Raw genomic sequence first — 26969 nt, 5'->3', positions numbered from 1 at the left:
TGGTTACAAATATGTGAACTGAACCATAAAAGAAAAATTTTATTAAATACATAAAAGAAAAAAGAAAAAAAGTTGATGACACTAGATAACTCAACCAGGAGACGTTCCAAAGGGGAACATAAAATGGGTCAATTTTGACCCAAAACGGAACAGGAGGGTTAAACTCCAAACGGTTGGGTTGGCGGGACAGAACTGGAACTAACAGAACTGAATCTGAAGATGAGATCGGTTACATTTAGACTTCAGTTTCGTCAAACCTGAATGGTTTAATGTGAATTTGTCACAGCGGATGAGTCACCAGGCCGAGAAAACACCAATCATTTTGTATTCTCCTTTTGAAACATCATTGTTTTTTTTTCTTAATCAAAACTTTATTTAAACCGACAGTTTCCTCAAACATCCCAGTTTGGTTCTGCTGCCTCCTTTTTCCTTTGCTGTAACTGAGCTTTGGGCAGAGTGTGTCTCTGATTGTGTGTGTGTGTGTGTGTCTTTAGGAAAGTGGAGGCAGCGTCTGGCAGGGTGAGGTTAGATTCCTGATCTCTGTTGGGTCTTGTTGGAGGATTCCAACTGCCTACAACAGCCGCGGGACACATTCGGCTGGAAAAGCGGATAACGGTCTGGAAAAGTTGAGAGAAGGGAAGCTTTTGCTTTTTTCTTTTTTTGGTTGTGACTCTGGATGTCAGCAATAACATTTGGAAGTTACCTGTGCGGAGGTGAATCAGCATTAGGGTTTTATGTGCTTTTGTAGTTTTTAATAAATCCCTTTAAAGAATCACAGTAGTGCCACCATGAGGTAGTTTGGACACATTTTCACATTGTTTAGTGTAAATTTTCTTTTGTGCTTCATAACTAACTGAGTTACATCAATGAAATATAATAAATGAAATAATTGTTCCTGAAAGAAAAATATGCTGTTTACATTATTGATCTTTTATTTTTAGCTAAAATCTTGTTGACAGCAAACAAACCGTTTGTTTTATTTGGGTTATCATTTGATAACTTTTTTATGTTCATGATTTATCTTTTTTTAAAACCATGTTCTTTTTTTGTGTGTGCCATCAATAGATTTCCCGATTTTTTTGGGTGTGGATTCGACATCCTACAGCTAGGTGGCAGTCATCGTACCAGAAGCCAGCCAATTCTACAGAGGTCACGTGACCGGTGTCAACAAGGAAGTGCCGATTTGCTTTGAATTCAAGGCGCTAACTTCAGAACTACAAAGTTAAAGTACGAAGTAATCGAATTACTGTTATTTTCTCTCTTTTTTGTTTAAAGTAACCTTAAGGTTTACAAGTATTTTTCTCAAAATTTATTGTTGTATTGTTACTAATGTAATTGTTAATTAGTCCGTTGATAAAAGCAGTACTTAGCTTAAAGCTAAGTCTGTTTACGTAAGGAATGTACGTTTATTTTTCATTTTTTAACGTTTGCTCTTTTTCTTTTTTTAACCTTTCGGTAAGGTTTTCAGGGATGCCCTCTTCGGAACCGGTCCGGTTCGGTCGCAAGCGTCCCCTTCCGCCCTGTCCGAACCCGCTCTTCCTCCAGTGGCTCACGGAGCTCCGCGACGAGGCGAAAGAGAAGGGCCTGAAGATCCAGTACACCTACCAGAAGGTAAGGACCGGGCGGGACGCCCCAGTTCTGTCTGTCTGTGGGGTCCAGAAAGAACTAAGATCTGGACATAAACTGCTCATTTTGCCCCATTTTTTTTTTTTTTTTTGGTTTTGCACTTTCACTCTAACATTTTGGAAATATCCGTCTTGTTAACAAACAATGCCTAATGATTCTACCAATATGATTGTTTATGGATATTTTATGGGAGATTTATGCAGAGAAAATGGTAAATAGTTAACCTACTTATAATTGTGGCTATATATTTCATTCACAAGTGTAAAAATGAGAACAAAAAAACAGTATTTTATGTTTTTCAGAAAGAAATGATTCTGTTTGTAAATATTATTGAATCCTGCAGTAACAAAAAAGCTGTGAGAACAGTTCAAACATGTTCACTTTACCGATATCCTTTATTAGTTTTGCTTTATTTTTATTCTTTTTTACCTGTTTTATATTGCTATTGTTTTAGCTTCTTTTTTTAAACACTTTTGTAAATTTCCTTGTCAAATGTGTGGATACACATAGCGTGGAGGGTCAATGTTTGGTATTTTTTATGCAATATTTGTTTGTTAATAACGTTTATTGGAAAAAAGAAAAAAAAAGTACTTTGCCGGAAGGTTTCTGTAAAAGAATGTAAATCGCCTAAAGCCCAACATCTCGTATTTGATCTTTTGAAACACATTTCTTTAAAGTGAAATTGCAAGCAGCTGTTGTGAGCTCTTCTTATTTACAAACGACTAACCTGAAATGGTTTATGCTATATTGTTGACACTTTTTCTGTAATATTAATAATAGAGAAAAATAAGTCAAGGATCGGGACGACCAACGTGCGCGAGCGAGGAAGATACAAAAAAAATGGGTCACACAAATGTAAAAACTTGTTTTTCTGAGAAAAACGGTGCAAGATTTATTTTATTTCAAAATAAAAGCGAGGAGCAGGAAATTGTTTCTGATGAAAATGCTTTTTTTTAATTGCTTTTATGGAAAAAACATATTTTTGGACGTTATTTTTAAGACAACATTTAACAGGAATGTTTTTGGAAATAAGGATAATTTTGAAAATAATTCAGACTTCTTTTTTTATGATCGATTGTTTCTGGTATTTTTTTTTCCCCCATCTTTTTAATAGAAATGCCTCACACCTACATCCTAATGAAATGACATGAAAGGAATCAGAAATGGTCAGAAATGAGACTTTCTGCCATCAGACAAAGCTACAATTCTCCATTTGCTGATGAGTGTGGACTGCCTGCAGGGGGGGCGGGGTCAGACAGCCAAACACATGGATGACGAGCACAGAGATGAAAAGTCTCATCAGCCAAAGTCGCCCAGAGAAAAGTCGTCTTTCTTCCCATTTTGACAGCCAAAAAGACTAAAAGCTTTTATCTTTTTGGGATGAATTGCTAAATATGGTCCATGAGTGAAACGCAGATTCCTGTGACTTTTCATCTACAAAATGTTATTTTATAGTAAAAAAGCTGTAAAGTCAGTGAACCCCAACGTCTGAGTCAAGTATTTCAGAATTAGATTTTCCTTTACATTTATGGAATTAAAGTTATCTTTAAAGATTGTTATAAAGGAAGTGTAAATACAGTTTTTCTTTTCTTTAATCAGGCCATCAACTCCTTGAACAAATACCCCCTCCCGTTGCAAAACGCCAAAGAGGCGAAGATCCTGCAGAACTTTGGAGACGGGATCTGCAGAATCCTGGAGGAGAAGCTGCAGCGTCACTCCAGAGAGAAGGGTCCGGGCCCGCCTGAAGCCACTTGGATCCAGAACTCTGAGCCCGGAGGCTCGCGGCTGGACCCTCCTGCAGGTCCCATTCACTGCCCCTCCACGGCAGCGCCCCCTCCTGGACCAGCAGAACGCAGCAACAGGCTGGCTCCTTCCAAAAAGGTAATTTTTTTCGGCTTTTGGCATTTGGAAAAATGTAAATACTTTCCCCCCCTATTTCTTTAAAAAAAATCTATGAAAACTTGATTGTTTTGCAGTTTTTGTCCGTTTATTGATAGATAGTGGTTTAAAAAGGTCTCTTTTCTTGCAAAAAGAACATTAAATGTGATATCGAGGTTAAATTGGATTCAATTTTTTCCAAGTAGAGACAGTTTGAAGCTTTTCTCTGGGGAGAATTAAGTCAGGAGGTCCACCTCCACTAATGATGTTTGGAGACACAGACTCCATTTTTTAATTTATTTTATTTTTTAAAGTTTGCTGTAAAGATGCGGCTTTTCGCTCAAGTTTAGATTTTTGTTTCTCCTCCTGAAATATTTCAGAACTTCATTGGGCAGATTTAACATTTAAATTGGATTAAAAAAGCTGTTTTCTTACTTTGTAGATACTTTATTTGTAATGGTCTCATGCACAGTGACATTTATTAAGGGCTCCTTGGTCAGTGCTTCATTCACTCATGAAATAATTTACTACCAGCTAAAAAAAACGGTGCACAAGTAGACAAAAACCTAAAATAATATTATTAGTAATGGACAAGACGTGCTTCATTTAATTCTGAACTTAGAAGTCATTAAAAGGTGCATAAAAAGTGCAAGTTTTAATGATCAATGTACTTACAGAAACTTTAAAGATCCGCTCTGATTGTCTTTTGATCTTTTCCAAAAGGTGGTTCTTTTCATTTTCATGAGGCTGAAATCTTGGACTTAGCTTCTGAATCGTAAAGACGTTAATAAAACCAGAAATAAGATTTCCTCAAAGAAAGTGGAGAGTGTTAACACTGGCGCTGCTGTCCTGTTTTTATATATTTTTTATTTTTGTATGAGATCCTGAGGGCTTCATTCCGCAGGTTGAAGGTTTTTGAAGCTGCAGCTCCACTTTGTGCCAGCAGGAGGCAGAGTGGAGCCATTTTTTGATAAAAGCAGGTTTTTTTAGTCATCAAGTTGATTTTTGGCCCTCAGATAAACACTGAAGGACATTTAAAAGATGAAATATAGTTTAAACTGTTTCTAATTTGAAAACAAAAAGTCAAAAACGTCTAAAGAGAGAAAAGCAAACACACATACACCTTTTCTTAATAAACCGAAGCTACAAAACAGAAAAACCTCATAAATGTTTAAATATACATTAAGATAGTAAATATTATAATTATTATTTTAAAAATTAAACTGACCAACTTATGAAAAAAAATATGATTGAAGTGTAAAATAAACAAGACATAAATGATAAAATGATTATAAATAACATAAAATCTGACTTAATAAAGTTGTTTTATTATTTTGTATTCAGGTTTGATCTCTCTAGATTAAAGATTTTAGGTTAAAGTAAGAAGATTTTAAAACGGAAAGTCTTAAGTGATCAAAAAAAAATAGAATCTGTCACAAAAAGATCAATAAAGGCAAACTGAGACGACAACATTGATCAAGATCGAATCTGAAGATCTGCGTTCTGCAGACGTCTGCAGAGACAAAAGCCTTCAACTAGATTCCAAAACAAACTTCAACCGCTGTTCAAAGGAACCTTTTATTTTGAAGGGCTGCTTCTGGGCTCCCTGATCTCCTTTTACATGAAATAAGTCGGTTCTTGAAGGATTCTACTCTAGGAAACGCCTCCATCTCTTTGGGGATGTGGGCGTAGCCTCCCCGGAATTATCTGGACCGCTCCTTGATTTGATTTGATTTTGATTTATTGATTTATTTCAAGCATTGTAGTCAAAGCAATAAAAGAAATTACACATATTTATCAAACTCATTACAGAAATGATGAAATGCATAGATTAAAAAGACAGAAAACAAAACAAAAATGTCACTTAAATCACATTTGCTTAATTAAATACAGTGATCATTAACTGAAGTATAAGTAGAGTTTGATTTATTGCTTGAAAAGGAGTGGGAAGAAGCAAGCTTATATAATCCCACCCCTACTGAGTCCATTCATTTGATAGTTTTACAGAGTTTTAAATCCGGTTCTGATCAGATAGATTGTCTTCAAGTAACAAAATCCAGTGCCTAGAAATGATTGATGATCTTCAGAAAACATTCATTCATGATTTCAGTAAACAGTAACGATACCGATATGTAATAATAATTGATTATCATTAGAACACATGATAACATCAAACTAGTAATTATTGCTACACATTGCAGATCAAGTAAATGAAAATCAATAGCTTATTGATTGTAATTTAAACATTTCAGTAATCATTAATGCACATTACAATGTAATACTCAGTGGTTGTAATTAAAAGAGTTTTGATTATTTCACATCAATCAAGTTCACACATGGATTTGGAATTATTCAAACACCTGTTGATCCTTAAATCCTCTTATCTTCATATCCTGAAATAAGAGTTTCTTTATACATTTTCTTGAATATTTGAACATTTGAACATTGTTTGAGCTCATTACTTAAACTGTTCCAAAGTTTAGTGCCACACACTGACACACAGAAACTTTTCTTTGTGGTTCTTATCAATTTGATCTTGAAGTTCCTACATCCCCTCAGTCTGTAGCCTCCTTCATTTTCTAAGAACTGTTTTTGGATGTTGGATGGTAACAATTTCCAGCTGGCTCTGTATAAAAGTTGTGCAGTGTAAAAATCAACAAGGTCATACAGTTTTAAAAGTCTAGATTGATAAAATAGATTGTTTGTATGATCATGATATCCGGCTTTATGTACAACTCTGACGGCTCGTTTTTGAAGTAGAAAGAGATGATGTAGTGAGCTCTTGTAATTATTCCCCCAAAGTTCTATACAGTAGGTGAAATATGGTAATATTAAAGAACAGTACAATAAATATCTGCTGTTGTATCCTAATATATGTTTAGATTTATTTACGATTGAAATACTTTTTGAGACTTTAGTTTGTATGTGTCTGATGTGTGGCTTCCAACTTAGTTTGTCATCGATAAAAACCCCTAAGAATTTTATTTCTGTAACACGTTCAATTAAGACATTATTTATTACAATTGAGGGCTCTTTATTTGTGTTGTAGTTTCCAAAAAACATCACTTTGGTTTTATTTAGGTTCAAAGACAATTTGTTGTAATCCATCCATAATTTTATATTATTTAACTCTGTGTTCATCACCTTTATAAGTTCCCTTTGATTGTCTGTAGAATAGAATATATTTGTGTCATCAGCAAATAATATGAGTTTCATAAGCTTTGAAACATTGAATATATCATTTATGTAAATATTGAATAGCAGCGGGCCCAGAATTGATCCTTGTGGGACACCACAACTTATCTCTTTGGTTTCTGATGTATATTCATCAATCTTGACAAATTGTTTTCTTCCCGTTAAATAGCTTTTGACCCAAGTTAGCGCTAGTCCTCTTATCCCATACACTTCCAGTTTGTCAAGTAGGATGTCATGATTGAGAGTGTCAAATGCTTTTTTTAAGTCAATGAAAATTCCAGCTGCATATTTCTTTTTGTCCAGAGCATTTGTGATTTCCTCCACAGCATCAATGATAGCCAATGAGGTAGATCTATTTTCTCTAAAACCATATTGGTTTTCATTTATAATGTTATATTTTTCAATAAATAAAGCTAATTTATCATTGAATATTTTTTCAAAAATTTTTGAGAATTGTGGAAGAAGAGAAACAGGTCTATAGTTTGTAAATTGGTGTTTGTCTCCACTCTTATAGATGGGAATCACTTTGGCTATTTTCATTTGGTTTGGGAATCTCCCAGTTTGTAATGATAAGTTATATATGTATGTTAGAGGCTTAGCTACACTATGAATGACTTTTTTCACCACCTTCATATCTATATCTTCACAATCTTTTGAGTTTTTACTCTTGAAATTATTCACAATTGATATCAGCTCATTTTCGTTCACATCAGAGAGAAAGATTGAGTGTGGGATCCTTTCGATGGGTGGGTTATTGTCTTTGCTAGTTTTGCATTTTGGAATTTCCGCTGCCAACTGTGGACCTACGTTTACAAAATAGTTATTGAGACCGTTTGCTGCTACATTGATGTCATGGCTTTGACCCTTCTCATCTGTAAAGTAATCTGGATAAGTTTGCTTTTTTGTCCCATTTTTAATGATGTTATTTAATATTTCCCAAACTCGCTTTACGTTGTATTTATTTTCATTCAGTAGATTATTGAAGTACACTTTTTACTGTAATGTGATATTTCAGTTAGTTTATTTCTATATGACTTATATCTTTGTTCACTTTCTCTTGTCCTCTGTTTTAAGAATTTTTTATAGAGGTTATTTTTCTTTTTACAAGCATTTTGTAGACTGCTGGTTAACCAAGGGCATTTGGCATATTTGTTCTTGAATTTATAAATTGGACAGTTCTTATTGTAAAGTGACCTAAATATTTCTAAAAAACATTCATAAGCAATATCGACATCTTTCTCTCTGTACACAGAGTTCCAGTTTTGTCTGGATAAGTCATTATTCAGAGCATTCATGGTTTTTTCATTTCTTAGCCTTTTGTAGACTGGTTCTTTTATAATTTTCTTTGTCTTCACATTGATGTCAAATAGTGCAAAAACTGGTAAATGATCAGTTATGTCACATATCATTAGTCCACTCATATGAGTGTATTTTATATTATTTGTAAAAAATATTATCAAAAAGAGTAGCACTTTGAGGAGTGATCCTGCTGGGTCTTGTTATGGTTGGATATAAACTCATAGCATACATTCTGCTGATAAAGTCGTCAGTGGCTTTATGTTTGCTGGGGTTTATCAGATCGATATTGAAGTCTCCACAGATGTATAATATTTTGTTATTTAGAGAGGTAAACATCTTTTCCATCCAGTCACTGAACACTTCTAAGCTTGACCCTGGCGACCTATAAACACAGCTTATAATGACATTTTTCCCTGAATTGTTACATATTTCAATTGTAAGACATTCCAGTATTCCATCCACTGCGACAGACAATTTATCAATTACTGTAAACTTTGTATTTTTTTCCACATATATTGCGACTCCTCCACCTTTTTTGTTTACTCTGTTCACATAGTTAAGTTCATAGTTTTCCAATTCAAAGTCAGCGTCCTTGTCGCGGCTGAACCAAGTCTCAGATATGGTTATGATATCAAAGGAATGCCCGATGTTCTGTAAATAGTCCTTGATGTCTTCAAAGTTGGTATACATGCTTCTGCTGTTAAAGTGAATGATTGACAGTTTTTCTTCTGGGTTAACAAAGTTTTTAAAGTCATCTATGCTGTAATATTTGCAGTCCATATTAACAGTGGAAAAGAATTGATCAGGGTCGTTGTCTTGAAGGTTTTTGTCATTATCACTGAATATTTTAAGGTCGGTTTGCTCACCATTCAGATCTCTCTGAGAGTTGTGGTTGCGGGTGACTGTTGAAGAAAAAGTGTTGTTTTTTTTAGAAGCCATGGATAGTAGAGTTTGTCTCCTCATCTTGTAAGACCAGCATCTTCACGTATCTCTTGTTTAGACTGTAGTGGGTAAATATTTTTCCAAATCTTGCAGGCTCCTGATAAGAACAACCTTGGACTGCTCAGGGGAGCCACAGAGTTTGGCATAAATTTTACAGTCTTTTACCCAGGTTCCTTGTATTTTCCCCTTTGCTTTTTCAAGTAACGTGCTCTTCTGGCGATGTCGGCATTCCTTTTCGTGAGGTTTTCATTCATGAAAACGTTGGTTCCCCTCAGATTTCTTCCTTGCTTCAATAAAGCTGCTTTGTGTTTCCGATTGACAAACTTTAAGAGGATTGCTGGTTTGTCGGTGTCTCTTCTCCTGGGAAGCGGTCTGCAGATCTCCACATTGTTGGTGTCCAGAGAAATTCCATTGGACTTTAGGAAGTCCTCCACCTGTTTTTCCACAGAGCTCGTCTCCTGCTCGTCGGATTCCTAACCGTCCCTGGCGGTCACTGCATGCGCGTATGACCGGGGTTTGATTTTCAATCCGGTGATTATCACGTCGTTAGATCTGGAGATCTGCTCTTGGTCATCCATTCGTTTCTCGATTATATCCATCCTGTTGAAGCACTGCTCCTGCAGAGCCCGGACCTGCTTCACCTCTCCAATAGCATCCAGAATTTGTCCGTGAACAATCTTCATAGCTTTGATCTCTTCCAGCACAAAATCAAGTGTCTTCCTCAAGTCCTCATATTCCTCAGACACTGGGGATCTTCTCGGCATGTTTAGGAATTGCTTTTCTCAATATTTACGCTTTTATGCGGTAAATAGAGTTGAGAACTGCAGCCGCTCTATGCCTGCGTGGCGTCTTCTCCGAGAGCCGGAAGCTGCTCCTCAGCATCGTTGGCTCTGTGTGATCCGCAGAAGAACGGCGACGAAGATGAGGGCAGGCAGAGAGGAGGAGCGAGGAGGAAGAGGGAGTACGTTCCCCAGAGGAGGTCTGGAGGTCACGCCGTCCTGCTGGCCCTGTACAGACAGTCGCAGGTACGTCGGCCTCGTCCTCGTCCGGGTCTCGCCTCTGATCCGGGTTGTCTTGACCTGATCTGGGTCTTGGTTCTGATCCGGGTGGTTCTGCGCAGGTCCCGGACGGCAGATCCTACATGTTCAAGCTGGAGTTGCAGGCGGAAGCTCAGCCTCTTTGTGACAAGTCCTTCACTGTGGTGAGAGCTTTCAGCGTGTCGTCCTGCTTCCCTCCGTCCTCCGCTGTCTGAGCCCACTCTCTCTGTCTCGTACCCCCGCAGCCCGACCCGGGCAGCAAGTACACGGCCTGGTCCTCGGTCAGCACCCTGATCCAGAAGAACCTGGTCCTGAAGACGCACAGTCCGGCACGGTGGGTCTGGTGACGTTTCCGGTCCTCCAGAGCCCCCGCGGGTCTGAGCCATGTTTCCTGCTGCAGGTACTCGCTCACAGAGGAAGGTCTGGCTCTGGCCCGGCGGCTGGCGGCAGTGGAGCAGGAGGAGGAAGATGAGGAGGCGGCCGGGCCAGGAGGAGGAGGAGAAGACGGGAGGAGGAGGGAGCGGCAGGAGCTGGAGGACGACTGCGCTGGCGTGGTGGATCTCACGGAGAGCGATGAAGACGACGAGACGGCCGGCTGCGCCACTCTGACTGACGACGTCGGTTCCTCGTCAGGAGGACCTCAGGGTTCCAGGACTACAAGCGGGAACGCCGACCGAGACGTTCTCGCTCCCGGGACGTACGAGATCCTCCTGTGCGTGGACTTTATCGAGACCACGGGGTGAGGTGCACATCTTTTCACAGCGCTTTGGTCGGCCGTCAGAGCCGTGACGCGGTGGGTTTGTCGCGCAGCGGGAGCCAGCACCGGAAGCAGGAGCTGGTGAAGGAGCTGCAGAGGAACGGCGTCCGCTTCGACGTCCGGAAGCTGAACGTGGGAGATTTCCTGTGGGTGGCGCGGGAAAACATGGCCCCCGTTCCAGGTAAGCGACCGCGGGAGGCCGTCGGGGAGGAGAGACGGTGTGAAGCAGCCGCTGTCGCTCTCTGCGCTTCAGGTCAGCTGCGAGCGCCGGCGGGCCGTGAGCTCGTGCTGGATTACATCATCGAGAGGAAGAGGATGGACGACCTCTGTGGCAGCATCATCGACGGGCGTTTCCGCGAGCAAAAGGTGAGAGTGGGAGGAGCTTATACAAAAATGTTATTACCTTTGCATTCAGAGCAATCTGCATAATTAGAGTTTTTAAGCCTGTTCTGTTCCTGATCAAAATGGACCATCATCATTGGTCATCAACATTTAAAATAAATTCACCATTTATCACAAAGGTACTGTTCGGGTCAAAACGGAGCCGCTTTAAAATCTAAAATAAAAAATAAAAGATTTCTTTTCTTTTTTTTACTTTGAAGCTTGTATTAAGTGTTATCAACATATAACATCAAACACAATTCATTTACAAAGGTACTGTTTGGGTCAAAATTGACCCGTATTCAAAATCTAAAATGACAAAATCTTTTTTTTTTTTTTAACTTTGAAACTTCTGCTGCTTGGTTTTAATAATAATAATAATTGATACTTTATTTAATCCACAATGGGGAAATTCTTCTCCGCATTTTGACCCATCCCCTGGGGGAGCGGTGAGCTGCAGACGAGCCGCGCTCGGGAGGCAGTAGCGTTTACGGTCTTGCCCAAGGGCCCTCACTGGGAATCGAACCCTGAATGCATGGCAGTCTTTCACTTTACCAACCGAGCTACCCAGCCGTTTATTTAGTGTTATCAACATTTACAATAAAATTCACCATTTATCAAAAAGGTAATGTTGGGGGTTAAACCGCTGGTCTTTTACTTCCAATGTTGAAGTTTTTTTGAATTATTGAAACTCTTCGTTTATGTCATCAACATAATTCCAACGGATTCTGAAAGCTGAGAAAAAGCGACGTTGCGCTGATGTGCAACACTTAATGGTAGCGAAGTTTTAACGCAATCAACGCCAATCGATTGTGACCCGTAAAATCGTGGCGTTGCTCCGATAACGGGGCAGTAAAAAGGGGTGGGGTCATATAAAAGCCACGCCCACTTAATCGACCTGCTGTCAATACAGCAGAACAGGGAACAAATTTAAGGAAAAATCCGGATTTTTACTTCTAAAAGCAATTTGTCTTCAGGAAAACAGAAAAAGAAAAAAAAATCTAAAAATATTTCTTTAATTTGATAAATTTGTCTCTTCTTCAGTTTCGTCTAAAGAGGTGTGGCCTCCGCAAGCCCATCTATTTAGTAGAGGGGGGCTCGACAGCCGCCTCTCACCTGAGTCTACCTGAAGCTACGCTGCAGCAGGCCATAGTGAACACGCAGGTGGGCGGGGCTTCCTGTTCTCGGGGTCAGGGGTTCAAACCAGAGAGGAGAGCAGATTCCTGCGTTGGTTCTCTGCGCCGCAGGTGGTGGACGGCTTCTTTGTGAAGAGAGTTCAGGATGTGAGGGAGTCGGCGGCTTACCTGACCGTCATGACCAGACACCTGACCAAACTCTACCAGGTAACAGTTTGATTTCACGCTTTCCGAGCTCATTGTAGTGTTTAATCCTCCTGTAAAAGTCACAAAAAACCCAGAAAGGAAGCAAACAATTGATCCTTTTGAGTTTGATTCTGGATTTACTGGAGGTTCAGGAGTTTCTGGTGCAGCGACTACAGATTTTAATTTAACCTAAAAGATGCTTCTGATGCTTCCAACATTCTATAAAAGTGAGAATCTGAACAATTTTTCTAATCGGAGTCAAACAGAGAGGTAAAAAAATATTAATGCCACTTAAACCTTAGTTTGGTCATAAAAACACTTCAACTGTCAGAGACAGAGTGTAAAAAAGGAAAACAGGGAATACCTTTGTTATTTTTTGTTGCTGTTTTTTTAAATAATGTATTTGTAGAACAGAGGAGAAACAACAACAGCAAAAGTTCACCTCAATACTTATAATGTGTAATGTGACCCTGTTTTCAAAGTCAGAGGTCAAAGGTTTCCTGTAGGTTTAGCTGCTTTTCTGGTCCATTCTTACATGCAGATCTTCTCAAGAGCTGTAATGTTTTGCAGCTATGTGGACTTTAAATTCCTTCCACAGATGCTTTATTAGATTGATGTCCAGAATCTGGCTAGATCACTCCAGAACCTTCAAGTGCTTTTATACGCAGCCACTCCTTTGTTGCCATGGCGATATGTTTGGGATCGTTGTCCTGCTGGAAGACCCGGCCATGTTCCATTCCTAAGTGTTCTCACTGTTGGAAGGAGGTTTTTGGCCAGAATTTCTCCATACTTATGGATCTATTCATCATTTCCTCAATATGGATCAGCCATCCTGTCCCCAAACCATGATGTTTCCACCCCCGTGCTTCACAATGGGATTTGTGTCATCGACCAATAACCCTATGTAGCTCTGGGCTTTCTTCTCAGGATCATTTGTAGCCCACCAGGTGAGATGTTTCACGGAGCTCCAGGTGGAGGAAGTTAGTCAGCGATGTTGAATTTCTTCCTTCTTTGATTTTTCTCTCTCCGAGCTGCTTGTTTATTGCAGATCGGTTCGGTGTTGTGTAGGTCTACGGTCTTGGCCCTGGTGTCCTGACTGTTTAAAGGTCTGGACAGGTGTCTTTTAAGCAGATAACCGGTTCAAACAGGTGACATTAATGCAGGTAACCATGGAGGATAGAAGATCTTTTTAGAGAAGTAGAACACTGGTCTGTGAGGAAAAGAATTCATTCCTGTTTGTTGGAGGGAAATACATGTTTCCTGCTCTATTATAAAAATAAACTCTTTAAAATTCAAACCATATGATTTCTTGGATTATTTGTTTTTAAATTCCGTCTGTCATAGTTGAAGTGTTTCTATGATGAACATCTCTTCAAATACTGGAGAGTTAATCGTTTGAATCGATTAAATGTGACATCGACACAAAATTCGACAAACCGGTCTGAACGCCATGACCACCGTTTACATGTCTTCAGGTGGGCGGGGTTTTGGATGGCGCCATGAAACCCGCTTTTCAGAGGAAGGACACCTTCTAACTGCGGCTTTGGTCTCTAACCTTTGACCCGCTTAAACGCAGAACTGCACCCTGAGCCGCCGCTCCAGAGAGCAGGAGGGGGACGCGGCGAGCGACGAGGAGGCGACGGCGTCCTGCTCCCTCATGTCGTTCGCAGAGTTCAACCACGGAGCCGTGAAGAACAAGGTGACCCCCGCGGACGTTCCCGCCAAACGTTCTCCGAACCTGCCTCCAGCCTGTGCTCTGTCCTCTCCCCCAGTGTCAGACGGTGAGGGAGGTGTTTGCCAGGCAGTTGATGCAGATAAGCGGGTTGTCTGGAGACAAAGCAGCCGCCATACTGCAGCACTACAGCACCCCCTACAGGTAAACCCAGGACAAACGGAAAACTTTAGTTTTTTATTTTTTACTTTTATTTATCCCACAATGGGGAAATTGTTCTCCGCACTTTAACCCATCCCCTAGGGGGAGGGGTGTGCTGCAGAAGAGCCGCGCTCTGAAATGTTCACAATGTTTTCTTCATCTCAATAATTTATTTATATAATTAAGATTCTTTTAGTTGGTGGAAAGGATAACTAAGTTATTAAGAAGGAAATAATAGATATGATTCTATGGGAAATAGTGTTCTGATTATTGGTAAAAAACATAATTGACAATTATTTTGTCCATTATTGTTCTTGATAATCATTGTTTCCATGGAGCTTGCTGTCTTTTTATTGGCCGTTGAAGTCATAAAGTAGATGTGCTGATGTCAGCAAGAAAACTTTTTTTTTTGGTAAAGAAGCTGAAATTTTATTCACACAGTACACAGTAAGCCCAGGCAAACCCCAACCTGGTTCCAGATGCCTTTGTGAGCGACTTAACCAAATCTTTTTGATTTCTACTCGTAAAGGGGATTATGAACAGCTCTTTGTCTGGCTTGTCAAGGGCCTGTCTGCCATGGGGGCTTTTGCCGCTGGTAGGATTGAAAGCACCGGACAGCAGAGCTCTTATGGTCATTCGAGCTCTCAACCATGTTAAGGTGGTGTCTTTAAATCCATCCTCATGATTGAGGTGCTGCACCCTGGCTACCACCCAAGTCACCTTTTTCAAACTAATAGAGGAAAAATTATCGTAGAATATTTTACTGTTCACTACTTGGAAAAAAGTAAAAATATTTTCTTTTGCTTACTATTTCTATGGAAGGGAAGTTTAGACCAGGATTTAGTGCAGGGATCAGGAACCATATAGCTTGCGAACCATTTATGGCTTATTTTGTGCTAGCATATAGCTTACCTTGGACCTTAAGCGGTTACTGATAAGGAGACGTGCCATGTGTGCTTGAACTCGGAGGAGACATTCCAGGACGTCACTGCCATCTCCTGTGAAACCAATCAAATCTATTCCCACAAAAAGTGAACGCGTTCATCGATTTGGTTCTGTTCTCAGTTTACTGAGCGCCTACGATCGCTGTTCCAGTGAAGCGGAGAAAGAGAAACTCCTGTCCTGCATCCGATACGGGAAACTCCAAAGGTTTGTAGTGTCTTTGAACTGTAGAAACTCCAACTTTAACCAAGAAGATTTGTCTAGTTTTGATAGTGGTTTCACTTAAGACACAGTGACTTAACAAATATCAGTTCTCTCAAACTGAATGACTTATTTTTAGGCAATAAATCTAAATGTTAATTATTTTACTGGTAGATTTAGTAAATAAACACCCTGTGATTTTGCATGCTCTCCCACTTGGAAACCATGGAGGGCTCTGACATTTTCATCTTAGCTGCTTGTTCACTGTAAGAGGCATCATCTAAAAAAATCTAGAAATTACATTGTATGATTTTTAAATAATTTATTTGTATGCGACTGCTGCAATAAGGATTTGAACACCTGACAGAATCAATATTAATATTTGGTACAGTAGCCTCTCTCTGTTTGCGATTCAACAGGTCAAACGTTTCCTGTAGTTCTATTTTGGTCTCATATGACCACATGACTTTCTCCCATGAGTCCTCTGGATCGTCCAAATGGTCAAACTTTAAAGTGTCTGGACATGTGCTGGTTCAAGCAGGGGAACCTTCCGGACCATGCATGATTTCAAACCATGACGTCTTAGTGGATTACCAATATTAACCTTGGAAACGGTGGTCCCAGCTCTTTTCAGGTCATTGACCAGCTCCTTCCGTGTAATGTTTTGCTTCTTTCATTTTCTAATAATTGCTCCAACAGTTGATCTTTTTTCACCAAGCTGCTTGGGAAATGCCCCGTAGCCCTATCCAGACTTGTGGAGGTCTACAGTTTTGTCTCTGGTGTCTTTGGACAGCTCTTTGGTCTGGCTGTGTTAGTAGTTGGAGTCTTGGGGAATTTATGGGGTGGAGAGTTGTCTTCATGCAGCAAACAACCTTAAACAAGTACTTTTACGTTAGGCTAAGTGGAGTGGAGGTGGACCAACAGGTCTTTGATTGTCAGCTGTATTTTATAAATCATATAATATGATTTCCAGAATTGTAATATAGAAGATGTCTCACACACACAGTGTAGATGGACCTCAGATGAAAATGTCAGATGATTTCTAAGTGGGAGAACTTGTAAAGTCACAGGGGGATCAAATAATTATCTGCCTTATTCTACATTAATTTAACATGTTTTTTTTTCTAAAAAGAAAATTTTAACTCAATGAAACTTTTACTGTTTCAGCCCCAGTGTCGACTTTTAAGTGTAACTAGTTAAAAATTAAATCAATTAATTTTTGCAAAAGTAAGAAGTTTGAAACTGCTGCTGATATTTCTTATGTGATTCTGAACTGGACTGAACGGGCTTCACTTACAGAGTTGAACTCTTGATGATCGTGTTTGTTTTCCAGAAACTTGGGTCCAGCTCTCAGCAGAACTGTTTATCAGCTGTACTGCAGTCAGGGAGCTCTTTCCTGACATCATCTATTCCACCTGGATTCCCTTATGTTCCACAAACTTCAGCTTTCCCGCTGTTTCAGTTTGAATTTACAATTTTGAACATTTCAAAAATGCTGCTATTCGCTTTTATGTTGTATCAACTTTTTAAAAAAAAACGTCTCCTCATAATGTAACAATAAAGTTTCTTTAGTGGTGAACTCGTTTCTTACTGAGTATTTAATCTAAATTAAGAAAAGGATATTTCTTAATATGAGGAGGTAAAAAAAAAAAGTGGTCTGAAAACGGCGCCTTGAGGAACTCCGAATTTTAGTTCATGTGATACATTGTGTTGTTTTAACCTGGATTATTGTGCGCATTAAGCAAGACAAAAAAGTCATAATGTGGTATGACTACACTACCCAGAATGTCTATAGGGGCCAAGAGGCACGCGATTGGTCAGAGGGGTTGATGGGAAGTTTTTCTAATGAACTATTGTTATTCATGTCTCTTATCTGCTAAAATTAGCCTTTCCAGAGAGAGCAACACGACAGATGAGTCAAACTTTATTGAAAATAACTCTTAACATAGTTTAGTTGTAAAATACAAAACACCTTTTCAAAAATCCATCAAGTGGTGCGGCTCCGTAGTTCACCAAAGTCGTACAAAATAACTAGGATAGATTTATTTTGAACAGTGTACCACAGAAAATCGGTTCCTGTTGATATTTGTGAAAATTCAAGGATTTTAAGTCCAAACCATGTCTCGTTCTTTTGCTTACCGTATTTTCTTAATAGGATGACTTTTCAAGGCCATGTCATATAGCCACTTTGTACATTCTGCGCATTTCTTACACATTTCAGTTCTTCGTGGTACATGATTCATAAGTGTTTCTTGTGTTTGTCATTCGTCGATGTGCGCAAATGTTAATCGCCTTTTTCAATTGTTTCCATCTGCTCCTGTTTCACAATGATTTGATTAAAGAAAAACTCAAAAATGCAGATTTAAGTTAACTATGCCAAAAGCACCTGTTCATCAGAGTGGGGTTTTTAATCTAAATAAGCAGTCCCCAAAGTAAAAACATAAAGATTACAGAGTTAAAATGTTCTTTCACTACATTCTACCACAAGATTTAGACGTACGTTTCAACACAGATTAGCTTGAGTGTTGATGGAAAAAAAAAAAATTGACTGATGTTTGTTCTAGATATGAGAGAGCAGAGCGCAATGTTCTTGTCTTGCAAAATGCATATTTGGTAATTGCTGCTTGACTTTATCTGCTCTTGTGGTCTTCTGGATAGGAACACGTGTTTATCAGCTTTTTGCCGTTCCTTTACATGATGGAAATTAGTCTACCAGGTCAACATTTGATGCAAATGTTTAGAAGTCTTATGTTAGAAATCAGTGTCTGGTCTGTAAAAATCTTGAAATTTAATTCAGCAGAGTGAAGCTTGAACGAGAAACGGGGATGGGGTCCCTGGGCTGGGGTGGCCTGGCCCCTGTGCTGGGGGGGGGGGGTGTTTGGTGTTTGACCACCGGGGGGACAGTCTACCAGCTGTCCCCAACCTACCTCCTTCCTCATATAACCTCATATTAGGGTGAAAGGGTGGGGGATTTAGCCTGCGATGCGCCTTGGAGGGGAGCTACTTGGCAGTGGTACCCCTCCCATGGTTGCCGTATGGAGTGGGCCCCCCCTCTTTTGGTTTTATTTGCACCTTAGACATGTAGGGCCCTTGGTAGGGGGGGTGCTTGGACATCACTGCCAGCAAGCAGCGGATGTCCTCCTAGCACCCTACCTGCCAATTTTAACCGCACATTAGACATTTAGGGCCCCTTGGTGGGGAGGGTGAGGGGACATCACATTACACCTGAGCCGGGGGTGTCCATGTCCCTGGGGGTGGGTTCTGGTCCTTGCCCCTGGGCCCGGCATTGGGCTCTTCCGGTGCGGCGGGGGGACTGCTCCCCTGGTTGGGCTGGGGCGCCGCTCTCTTTCCCCCGTGCCTCCCTGCTCTCTGGCTCTGGGGGCCTCGTGGCGGTCCTGCTGGTCCTGGCCTGGGTGGCGGTCTTGGTCGCCCGGGGGGCGGTTGTCCCCTGCCTGCTGCCGTGTGGCGTTGGGGGGTTCCGGCTGCCGCTGCTGCTGCGTGTGGTCTGGGTGTGGGGGTGGCTGGGCGCTCCTGCTCCTTCTTTTCACATTCCACCATACATTTTAGAAGAAAATAAACACTCACCTGAGCACAGGTGTTAGCTCACCTTTGCACTAATAGTTTGCATGATTGAATGACTGAAAGATCTCACACTAGTTGGTTTAAAGGCATAGGTATGCGTGTGTGAACACTATCTGTTTTGTGTACATGTTGACATGTGGACATTTTTACAGCTAGCAGGTGTGTTGATAACATTTCAGTGTGTGTGGACAGGCCCCGCCCTTTTTGTACTACATTTGAACCTTACCGTAACGATAAACAACCAGTAAACTTGTCTGCTCTAGGCTGCTTCATGGTCTTATCCCCCCCCCCCCCCCCCCTCCTATTATCACCCTCCTACCCCCCCCTCTCTCTAACGTCCCTCTCTCTTCTTCCCTCCTTTCCTTTTCCGTCCGGCCCAACACCAAAGATTTTCAAACATGATTGAAATTAATAAAGTTTGGCCTCAATTACAAAAGGGGTTTATTCAGGCATGCCTTTGGTTTGTCTAAAGATTAAGAACCCCTCTTGTTAAAGTAAAATATTTCCAACACAAGAGGCCCTCAGCTCTCATCTGTCTGCCCAGCTGTTGGACAGGACAAGTTTAAAAAAAAATAATAAAAAAAAATAAAAAATGAACTAGAAACGAAGACTGGTGGATTGGTAAAATGTTGACCTCAACAATAAACAACAAAATGAAGCGCATCCTTTTTTTTTAAATCTTTGTTTTGTTTAGTTTTTAAAAGTGTTAGTTCTCAAAACGAAGGATCATGGGTCGCTTCCTTTCATGTCAACAAGTCAAAAGAAAACGCCCATGTTTCCATAGTAACCGGCATTCTCGTCCTGCCTATGCATGCTCAGAATCTACCATAGGTGTGTTTACTGGATATTTAGGACAACAATAAGTCTAAAGAAGGGGGGGCACATTGACCAGTATTGACCCGACAAAACACTAAAATGTTCTAGAAACAACAGTTGAGTGGGGCCAAATGGTAAATACTTATAAAGTGCTTTTTACCTTCTTTGAAGGCCCAAGGCGTTTTACAGTCACACGCACATTCAAACACTGGTGGGGGCTCTGCTGCCGAACACTGGCACCAACCTTCCTTCACAGGAAAGGCGGAGTTCAGTGACTTGCCCAAGGACACTTCGACACATGGGAATCGCACCTGCAATCTTCCAATCAGAAGCTGACCATCCTTCAACTGCACCACGGCCGCCCCAAATATAGTTGGACTATCCACCTCTAAAAATGAACAAATGTGAGAGCTGATATATTAAAATGACACGTTTAACATAAATGTCTCCTTTTTCAAGTCATCATGACTAATATATAAATCAATAAACGTATGGTGGTGTTGTGGTTAGTGCTCTCGTCTCACAGCGAGGCCCTGGTTCTTTTTGTGTGGAGTTTGCATGTTCTTGTGCGGGTTTTCTACGGCTTCCTCCCCCCCGTCCAAAAACATGCTTCATTTTTTCATTCAATCTTCTAAACCTGTTTGGAACCTTTTGGGGTCCCGGGGCTGCCGGAGCTGATCTCGGCTAGGGGACATCCCGGACAAGTCATCAGTCTGTTGCAGAGCCACATATCACACATCCAAGCACATTCACATTCTTACCTAGGGACAATTTAAAGTAACCAAAGCCTCAAGTCCCAGGTGGGAGGACTTGAACCAAGGGCCTTCTTGCTGTGAGGCAAGAGCGCTAACCACTGCTCCACCGTGCACTGTATTTATTGGAATCTCCAAATTGACCCTAGGTGTGCGTGTGGCCCTTGTTCAGGGCCTTTTCCCAATGGTAGCTGGGTTGGCTCCAGCAGCCCAGTGACCCCGAAAGGGTTTTGAAGATGGATGGATGAATGTCAATTATCATAAAAAATATCCTTCTAATCATACATAAGAAAAAGTGTGAAACAACTGAAAATGTCATATTGTAGATTCTTCATAGTAGCCACCTTTTGCTTTGATTACTGCTTTGCACACTCTTAGCATTCTCTTGAGCTTCTAGAGGCAGTCACCTGAAATGGTTTACACTTCACAGGTGTGCCCTGTCAGGTTTAATAAGTGTGATTTCTTGCCTCATAAATGGGGTTGGGACCATCAGTTGTGTTGTGCAGAAGTCAGGTGGATACACAGCTGATAGTTCTACTGAATAACTGTTAGAATTTGTATTATGGCAAGAATAAAGCAGCTAAGTACAGAAGAACGAGTGGCCATCATTACTTTAAGAAATGAAGGTCAGTCAGTCTGAAAAATTGGGAAAACTTTGAAAGTTTCCCCAAGTGCAGTCACAAAAACCATCAAGCGCTACAAAGAAACTGGCTCACATGCAGACTCCCCAGGAAAGAAAGACCAAGAGTCACCTCTGCTGCGGAGGATAAGTTCATCTGAGTCACCAGCCTCAGAAATGGCAGGTTAACAGCAGTTTAGATTAGAGAGCAGGTCAACGGCACACAGAGTTCTAGCAGCAGACATATCTCTACAACAACTGTTCAAAGGACACTGTGTGAATCAGGCCTTCATGGTAGAATATCTGCTAGGAAACCACTGCTAAAGAAAGGCAACAAGCAGAAGAGACTTGTTTGAGCTAAAGAACACAAGGAATGGACATCAGACCAGTGGAAATCTGGGCTTTGGTCTGATGAGTCCAAATTGGAGATTTTTGGTTCCAACCACCGTGTCTTTGTGCGACGCAGAAAAGGTGAACGGATGGACTCTACATGCCTGGTTCCCACCGTGAAGCATGGAGGAGGAGGTGTCATGGTGTGGGGGTGCTTTGCTGGTGACACTGTTGGGGATTTATTAAAAACTGAAGGCATACTGAACCAGCATGGCTACCACAGCATCTTGCAGCAGCATGCTATTCCATCCAGTTTTGCATTTAGTTGGACCATCATTTATTTATCAACAGGACAATTACCCCAAACACACCTCCAGGCTAAGGTGTAAGGGCTATTTGACCAAGAAGGAGAGTGATGGGGTGCTGCACCAGATGACCTGGGCCTCATTTATACAACTTTGCGTAGGATTTGCGTCAGAAGTGGCGTACGGATGAAACATAGGACGTGCGTACGCACAGAAATATTCGGATTTATAAAACCATGCGCACGCACATCCTACGCATCTTTCCCTTAATAAATCACAACCAATTCTAAATGCAGCACAGCTTTTGCGTCTTCATGACACGCCCATAGTTGCCCATAAATAGTCCGTGAATCGCCCACAAATGAATATTTATTGATTGCGAAACCATGGCACACACCGAGAGGAAATGAAAAAAACGTTTCTTCAGTCAATGTGAAGTAGAAGTTATCGTTGACGAGGTGTAAAAGAGTAGAAAAGTGTTGTTTGGAGGGCACAGTGTGGGCATTACTAATGCCGTAAAGGCACTTGTGGCAAACGGTGGCAGACGCCGTAAATGCTGCAGCCTCACAACCTCGGACCGTGGCCGAAATAAAAAATAAATGGTCGGACATCAAAGTCGAGGCAAAAAAACGTCTGGCGCTGCATCGCCAGAGTGTGTCTGCCACGGGTGTGGGGGGGGGGCAAGCAAAAGGTGGCTACTTTGAAGAACCTAGAATATGACATATTTTCAGTTGTTTCACATTTGTTGTTATGTATATCATTCCACATGTGTTAATTCATAGTTTTGATGCCTTCAGTGTGAATCTACAATTTTCATAGTCATGAAATGAGAAGGTTTGTATAAACTTTTGGTCTGTACTGTAAATATACGCCATTTATCATTTACCGCATAAATGTAAACTGCAGAGACAAAAAAGTGCCAGTGTGAAGACAAAAGATTGTATAAAAGATTCTGTAATCTCGTCATATCAAGAGCTTCATTTGGTTTTGTGTAAGACGTCCTGTGGTTTTCGTGGTCCAGACTGAAACCTTTGGTGCTGACTTGCACACCAGCAACAAAATGTATTGTGTATTAGTTTTAAGTATTTGGTTATTATTTATTTATTCTTTATTTATTTCATTTATCCCTTATAAAAAAAACGTAAATAAAAACAGAATATACAGCAAGGGGCTTCACATGTGGCAACCCCCTTAATAAGTCTATAAGCTCCTATTAAACAATACCGTAAAGTAAAATCAATAAATATTCAATTCACACAATTATATACTTATATCAAACTAAAAAACAATACTGTAAAGTAAAAACAATACAAATAAAATTATTACATTATCAATTAATGCAATTGCATGCTTACGGTACTAAAAGAGACAAGCCATATGGAAAAGTACAATTATTAAGAAGAAACCTTTAAAACCGTGTTTCAGAAAGCTCTTTGAAAGAGGATGGAAGACTGTTCCAAATTTGACATCTTCTGTATAAGACGCTAAACTGTGACTGAGGTGTGCGAGAGAAAGGTGCTCTGATGAGACAGCCATCCCTAGTCGGGTATTCATGAACTTCATTATTAAAATTGAACATGTTGGTGAAATGTTGAGGAAAAAGTTTTCCCACTCTGATGAAAATTGTTTTAAAAAAATTGTATTTTAAACACATTCTTGTTACATTTTTCTAATGATGGGTGACATTTATAAAGAAAATTAAGCTCAAAACTGCATTTCTGAATATTTCTTTATTCCAAAAGGATAAAGGGCGGATAAGGAGCAGATGAAAAAATGCAGTTCATAAAAGTTTGTGTTGTTGCGTACAAACAACTACTACTATAACCATCTCCCTTCTCTGCTCCATTCTGACATATCCACTTGTACAAAAGTAGATTCATGTTTGTCTGAGCGGACATCTGGCTCAAAACTGTGTGGCTGGACAGCTCCTATATTGCTCACCACATTTGTTGCACTGCTAATGTTAGCTTGAGCTTGAAAGGGGCTGTAACCTAGCGGGAGAGAATTGTAAGCAAAGGGTCGGCTGGGAACGGTTTTGCAATAGTTTAAAAGACGATCGGAGAGGGATTTTAACCACGGCTGCATGTGGAGACTTATTGCGGCAGTTTCCACATAAAAAGCCACCCTTTGATTTAAACATTTCGCTTTTTATATAAAATTATCTAAAAGTTAAGAACTAGAAAGACTTTATTGATGATGCAGACACACATTTCTTTTTATAATACTGCAACGTTTATTTTCAGAGTTATTTCTGAAAGACTTTCTTCAAAAGTCGTTCTTGAGGCACCGTCTTTTGAGAAAACACGCACCCTTTGCGGTTAACACCTCCTACTGCCTATCATGTAAAAGCCTCTGCCCTGCGTAAAACTAAAACACAAGACAGAGAGAGATCTTGTCAAACCAGCTGGTAGCACGTTCAGGCGCTAAGACCCAAGGTGAGTCTTGGTTTTTTAGTGTCTTTAATTTCAGAAGAACTGTTTTGGATCAAGCTGGTTGGGAAAACAATAGATCTCTGCAACTGACTGTAATTTTTTTATTATGGGAATTTATAAAATAAAATAGTTTTATTTTTGCATGAAAATCACTCAATCATCAGCAAAAAATGTAAACTTGACCTGCTAAACAATGCTTCACGCTAGCTTATTTATGTCCTTATCTCTAGATACAGTAACCTGAATCTCATACTCGTTGTTTTTCTGTTTCAACCCTAAGTCTAACTAAAGCCAGGTTTAAAAAAAATCACAAATCATTGCGTTTCAGACAAAGCTGGTTGAATACACATGTGGTTTTTATATAAAAGAAGTCCGTACATGTAAAAGACAGACCCGTGAAGACGCACCACCTGTGTTCCTGTTCCTTCCTGTATGTGATAAAGATTAAAAGGATGAACTAGAATTTGAAACAATGATTTGACATTCACGTATGAATCTCTGTCTTAGATCTGATCCCCAAGAAGCTCTACAGGACAAGATGTCATGCAGAACTCCCAACGAAAGCATGACTTTCTCCATCAACCAGACGCAGTATACACCCAATCTGAATTCTTTGGACTTGTTTCTCATTTCCCTCCATGGAATAGTTTCAATCATCGGCATTGTGGAAAACCTCTTAATCCTGGCTGTGGTGGGTTTTTACATCCGCCGCTCTATAATCAGCACCTGGATCTTGAACCTGGCAGCGTCTGACCTGTTGACCTCAGCCTTCCTGCCTTTCTTCACCCTGTACATGGCCCAAGGAAATAACTGGATATTGGGCAAAACCTTCTGCCGGATCTATTCCTCCATCTTTTTCTTCAACATGCACTTCAGTGGGTTCCTGCTGGCGGCCATTTCTCTGGACCGCTGCCTGGTGGTGGTGAGGCCGGTCTGGGCCCAGAACTACAGAAGTATCAAAGGAGTTAAGAGGATTTGCGCAGGAATCTGGATGCTGGCCATCATCTGCATCATACCCTTTTTTTTGTTCCGTGACATCATTAAGGTTGGAGATGGAAGGAATCTGTGCTATTACAACTACGCTCTGTATCCTCCAAGTGATCTGAACAATCTACAGGCTTTATGCAAGCAGCGCAAAGAGATTTTAGCTTTCACCAAGTTCCTTTTAGCCTTCCTAATTCCTCTCCTGATCATCATCTTCAGCTACTTAGCAGTGAACTCCAGCCTGGCTCGTCGGGGATGCCGCCGCGGCCCTTTGCGTTTGGTCCGGCTTGTGACCTTCTTTCTCTGCTGGGCCCCGTACCAGCTTTTCATCATTATGGAGGTCATGGCCCCAAACAAGCACCCTGTGAAAAAATTTACTGAGAAGGCCCTTCCAGTTGCAGCAACGATTGCTTTCCTAAACGCCACCTTGAATCCCATCTTGTACGTGTTCAGCTGCAACGACCTGCGCATGAAGATCAGGCACTCCTTTGGGGCGGTGATGGAGAGAGTTCGCTGGTGAAGAATCTGGTGGAGTTTACCCGCCATCGCAGCACAGCTCGAATCAGCCAATCTGAGCTCATGCTGAGGAAGAAGAGCAACATCAGAAAAGTGTCTCCAAGCACTGAAGAGCAAGAGCAGAAAGACTGAACAATTGCACTATACCCCTCTGCCGCCCTTAAAAACATAGCTGGAAGTTTTGAAAAGCCGATTGTAGATCTGTTAGTTGCTGGGTAGTTTTCAACATTATATCCTGTTGGCATTTTTATTGAAATAAAGGGCCAGTAAACAAAGATCATTCAAGTCAAACAGTGACTCTTAAAATATATTTCAAATGGAAAGAAAGATTGTCTCTCAGAGACCTACAAGTTGTAGAGAAATGCCACATCAGGAGTCATGAGTGGGATTTACGAGTTGCAAAGGCCGTAACCAAAGCAGGGACTTGAATTCAAAGGGCCTATTTCATGCAAAATAAACATTTTGAGGTTTTACATTTATTTTAATGTTAATTCCTCACAAAATACATCCGCAGAGAGATATTTTGATCCATTTACACATCTTTAAATATTCCTTTTAAAGCCTGCGCTCTGAACACCAGCCCCTCCCAACCCACGAAAACAAGTGGGTCCTCACTTTGTGATGTGGGCAAGTGAGGAACAGCCCCTTCAAAGAAGACTCTGTGCCACCAACTCCGCCCCCAATCTAACACACACACACCCACTTTCTCCACCGAGTTAGCTGTCATTGGTCAAAAACGCTTTCCTTTTATATGCACATCCATCTTTGCAATAGTTTGGATGCTGTTTGTTTTCATGCGGGAGACGCAGACATGCTGCGGCCGACTCTAGGTTGATGTCATGAAATGGGCAGGACCCACACAGAGTGAAAGGCGGTGCTTCAGAGATTGAGCCGTCTTACCTCTGGGTAGAAAAAGAATATATAAATATAACTCATATTTTACTTTAAAAAATAAGTTTTTAGTGTGCTAGAACTGATATATCTTGGTGGTTTGTAAATATTTGGCTAGCTCATTTTTAATCAAATGTGAAAAAAACATTTTTTTGTCAGAAATCCATTCTTGTGAGTTTTCTTCTCAAAAGAGTTATAAAGAACTGGAGATGAGACGGCATTTTTTTGGTGTAAATTGATGCCTGGAATTATATTTTATCGTCGATTTACCTACGGTGGCCCAGAAGGG

At 40.6% G+C, this 26969-nt stretch overlaps 1 protein-coding gene across 5 annotated transcripts; it reads left to right on the top strand.

Moving 5' to 3' along the window:
* Window positions 1–545: 545 nt before the first annotated feature.
* On the top strand, window positions 546–26080 carry mus81 (MUS81 structure-specific endonuclease subunit). 5 transcript variants are annotated; one of them, XM_020711517.3, is made up of 15 exons: window positions 546–713; window positions 1066–1227; window positions 1461–1611; window positions 3226–3507; window positions 9846–9965; window positions 10061–10141; window positions 10223–10311; window positions 10378–10716; window positions 10788–10915; window positions 10988–11100; window positions 12160–12279; window positions 12363–12458; window positions 14014–14136; window positions 14210–14313; window positions 24797–26080. In XM_020711517.3, the coding sequence occupies exons 3-15, from the start codon at window positions 1471–1473 to the stop codon at window positions 25791–25793; spliced, it is 2733 nt and encodes a 910-aa protein (XP_020567176.1). In that variant the 5' UTR covers window positions 546–713; window positions 1066–1227; window positions 1461–1470; the 3' UTR covers window positions 25794–26080. The 5 variants fall into 5 exon arrangements, with proteins under 5 accessions (XP_020567176.1, XP_078792520.1, XP_023822112.1 ...); XM_078936394.1 differs by lacking the exon at window positions 546–713 and adding an exon at window positions 15376–15459 and having other exon boundaries at window positions 1089–1227; window positions 24797–25930; XM_023966344.2 differs by lacking the exons at window positions 546–713; window positions 24797–26080 and adding exons at window positions 15376–15459; window positions 16787–17032 and having other exon boundaries at window positions 1089–1227.
* Window positions 26081–26969: the final 889 nt, after the last annotated feature.

This window comes from Oryzias latipes, chromosome 18, assembly GCF_053564925.1.
Source record: "Oryzias latipes strain Hd-rR chromosome 18, Olatipes_Hd-rR_3.1".
NCBI lineage: Eukaryota > Metazoa > Chordata > Actinopteri > Beloniformes > Adrianichthyidae > Oryzias > Oryzias latipes.
The sequence above is the reverse complement of the archived record's forward strand: the minus strand, read 5'-3'. Positions and strand labels throughout refer to the sequence as shown.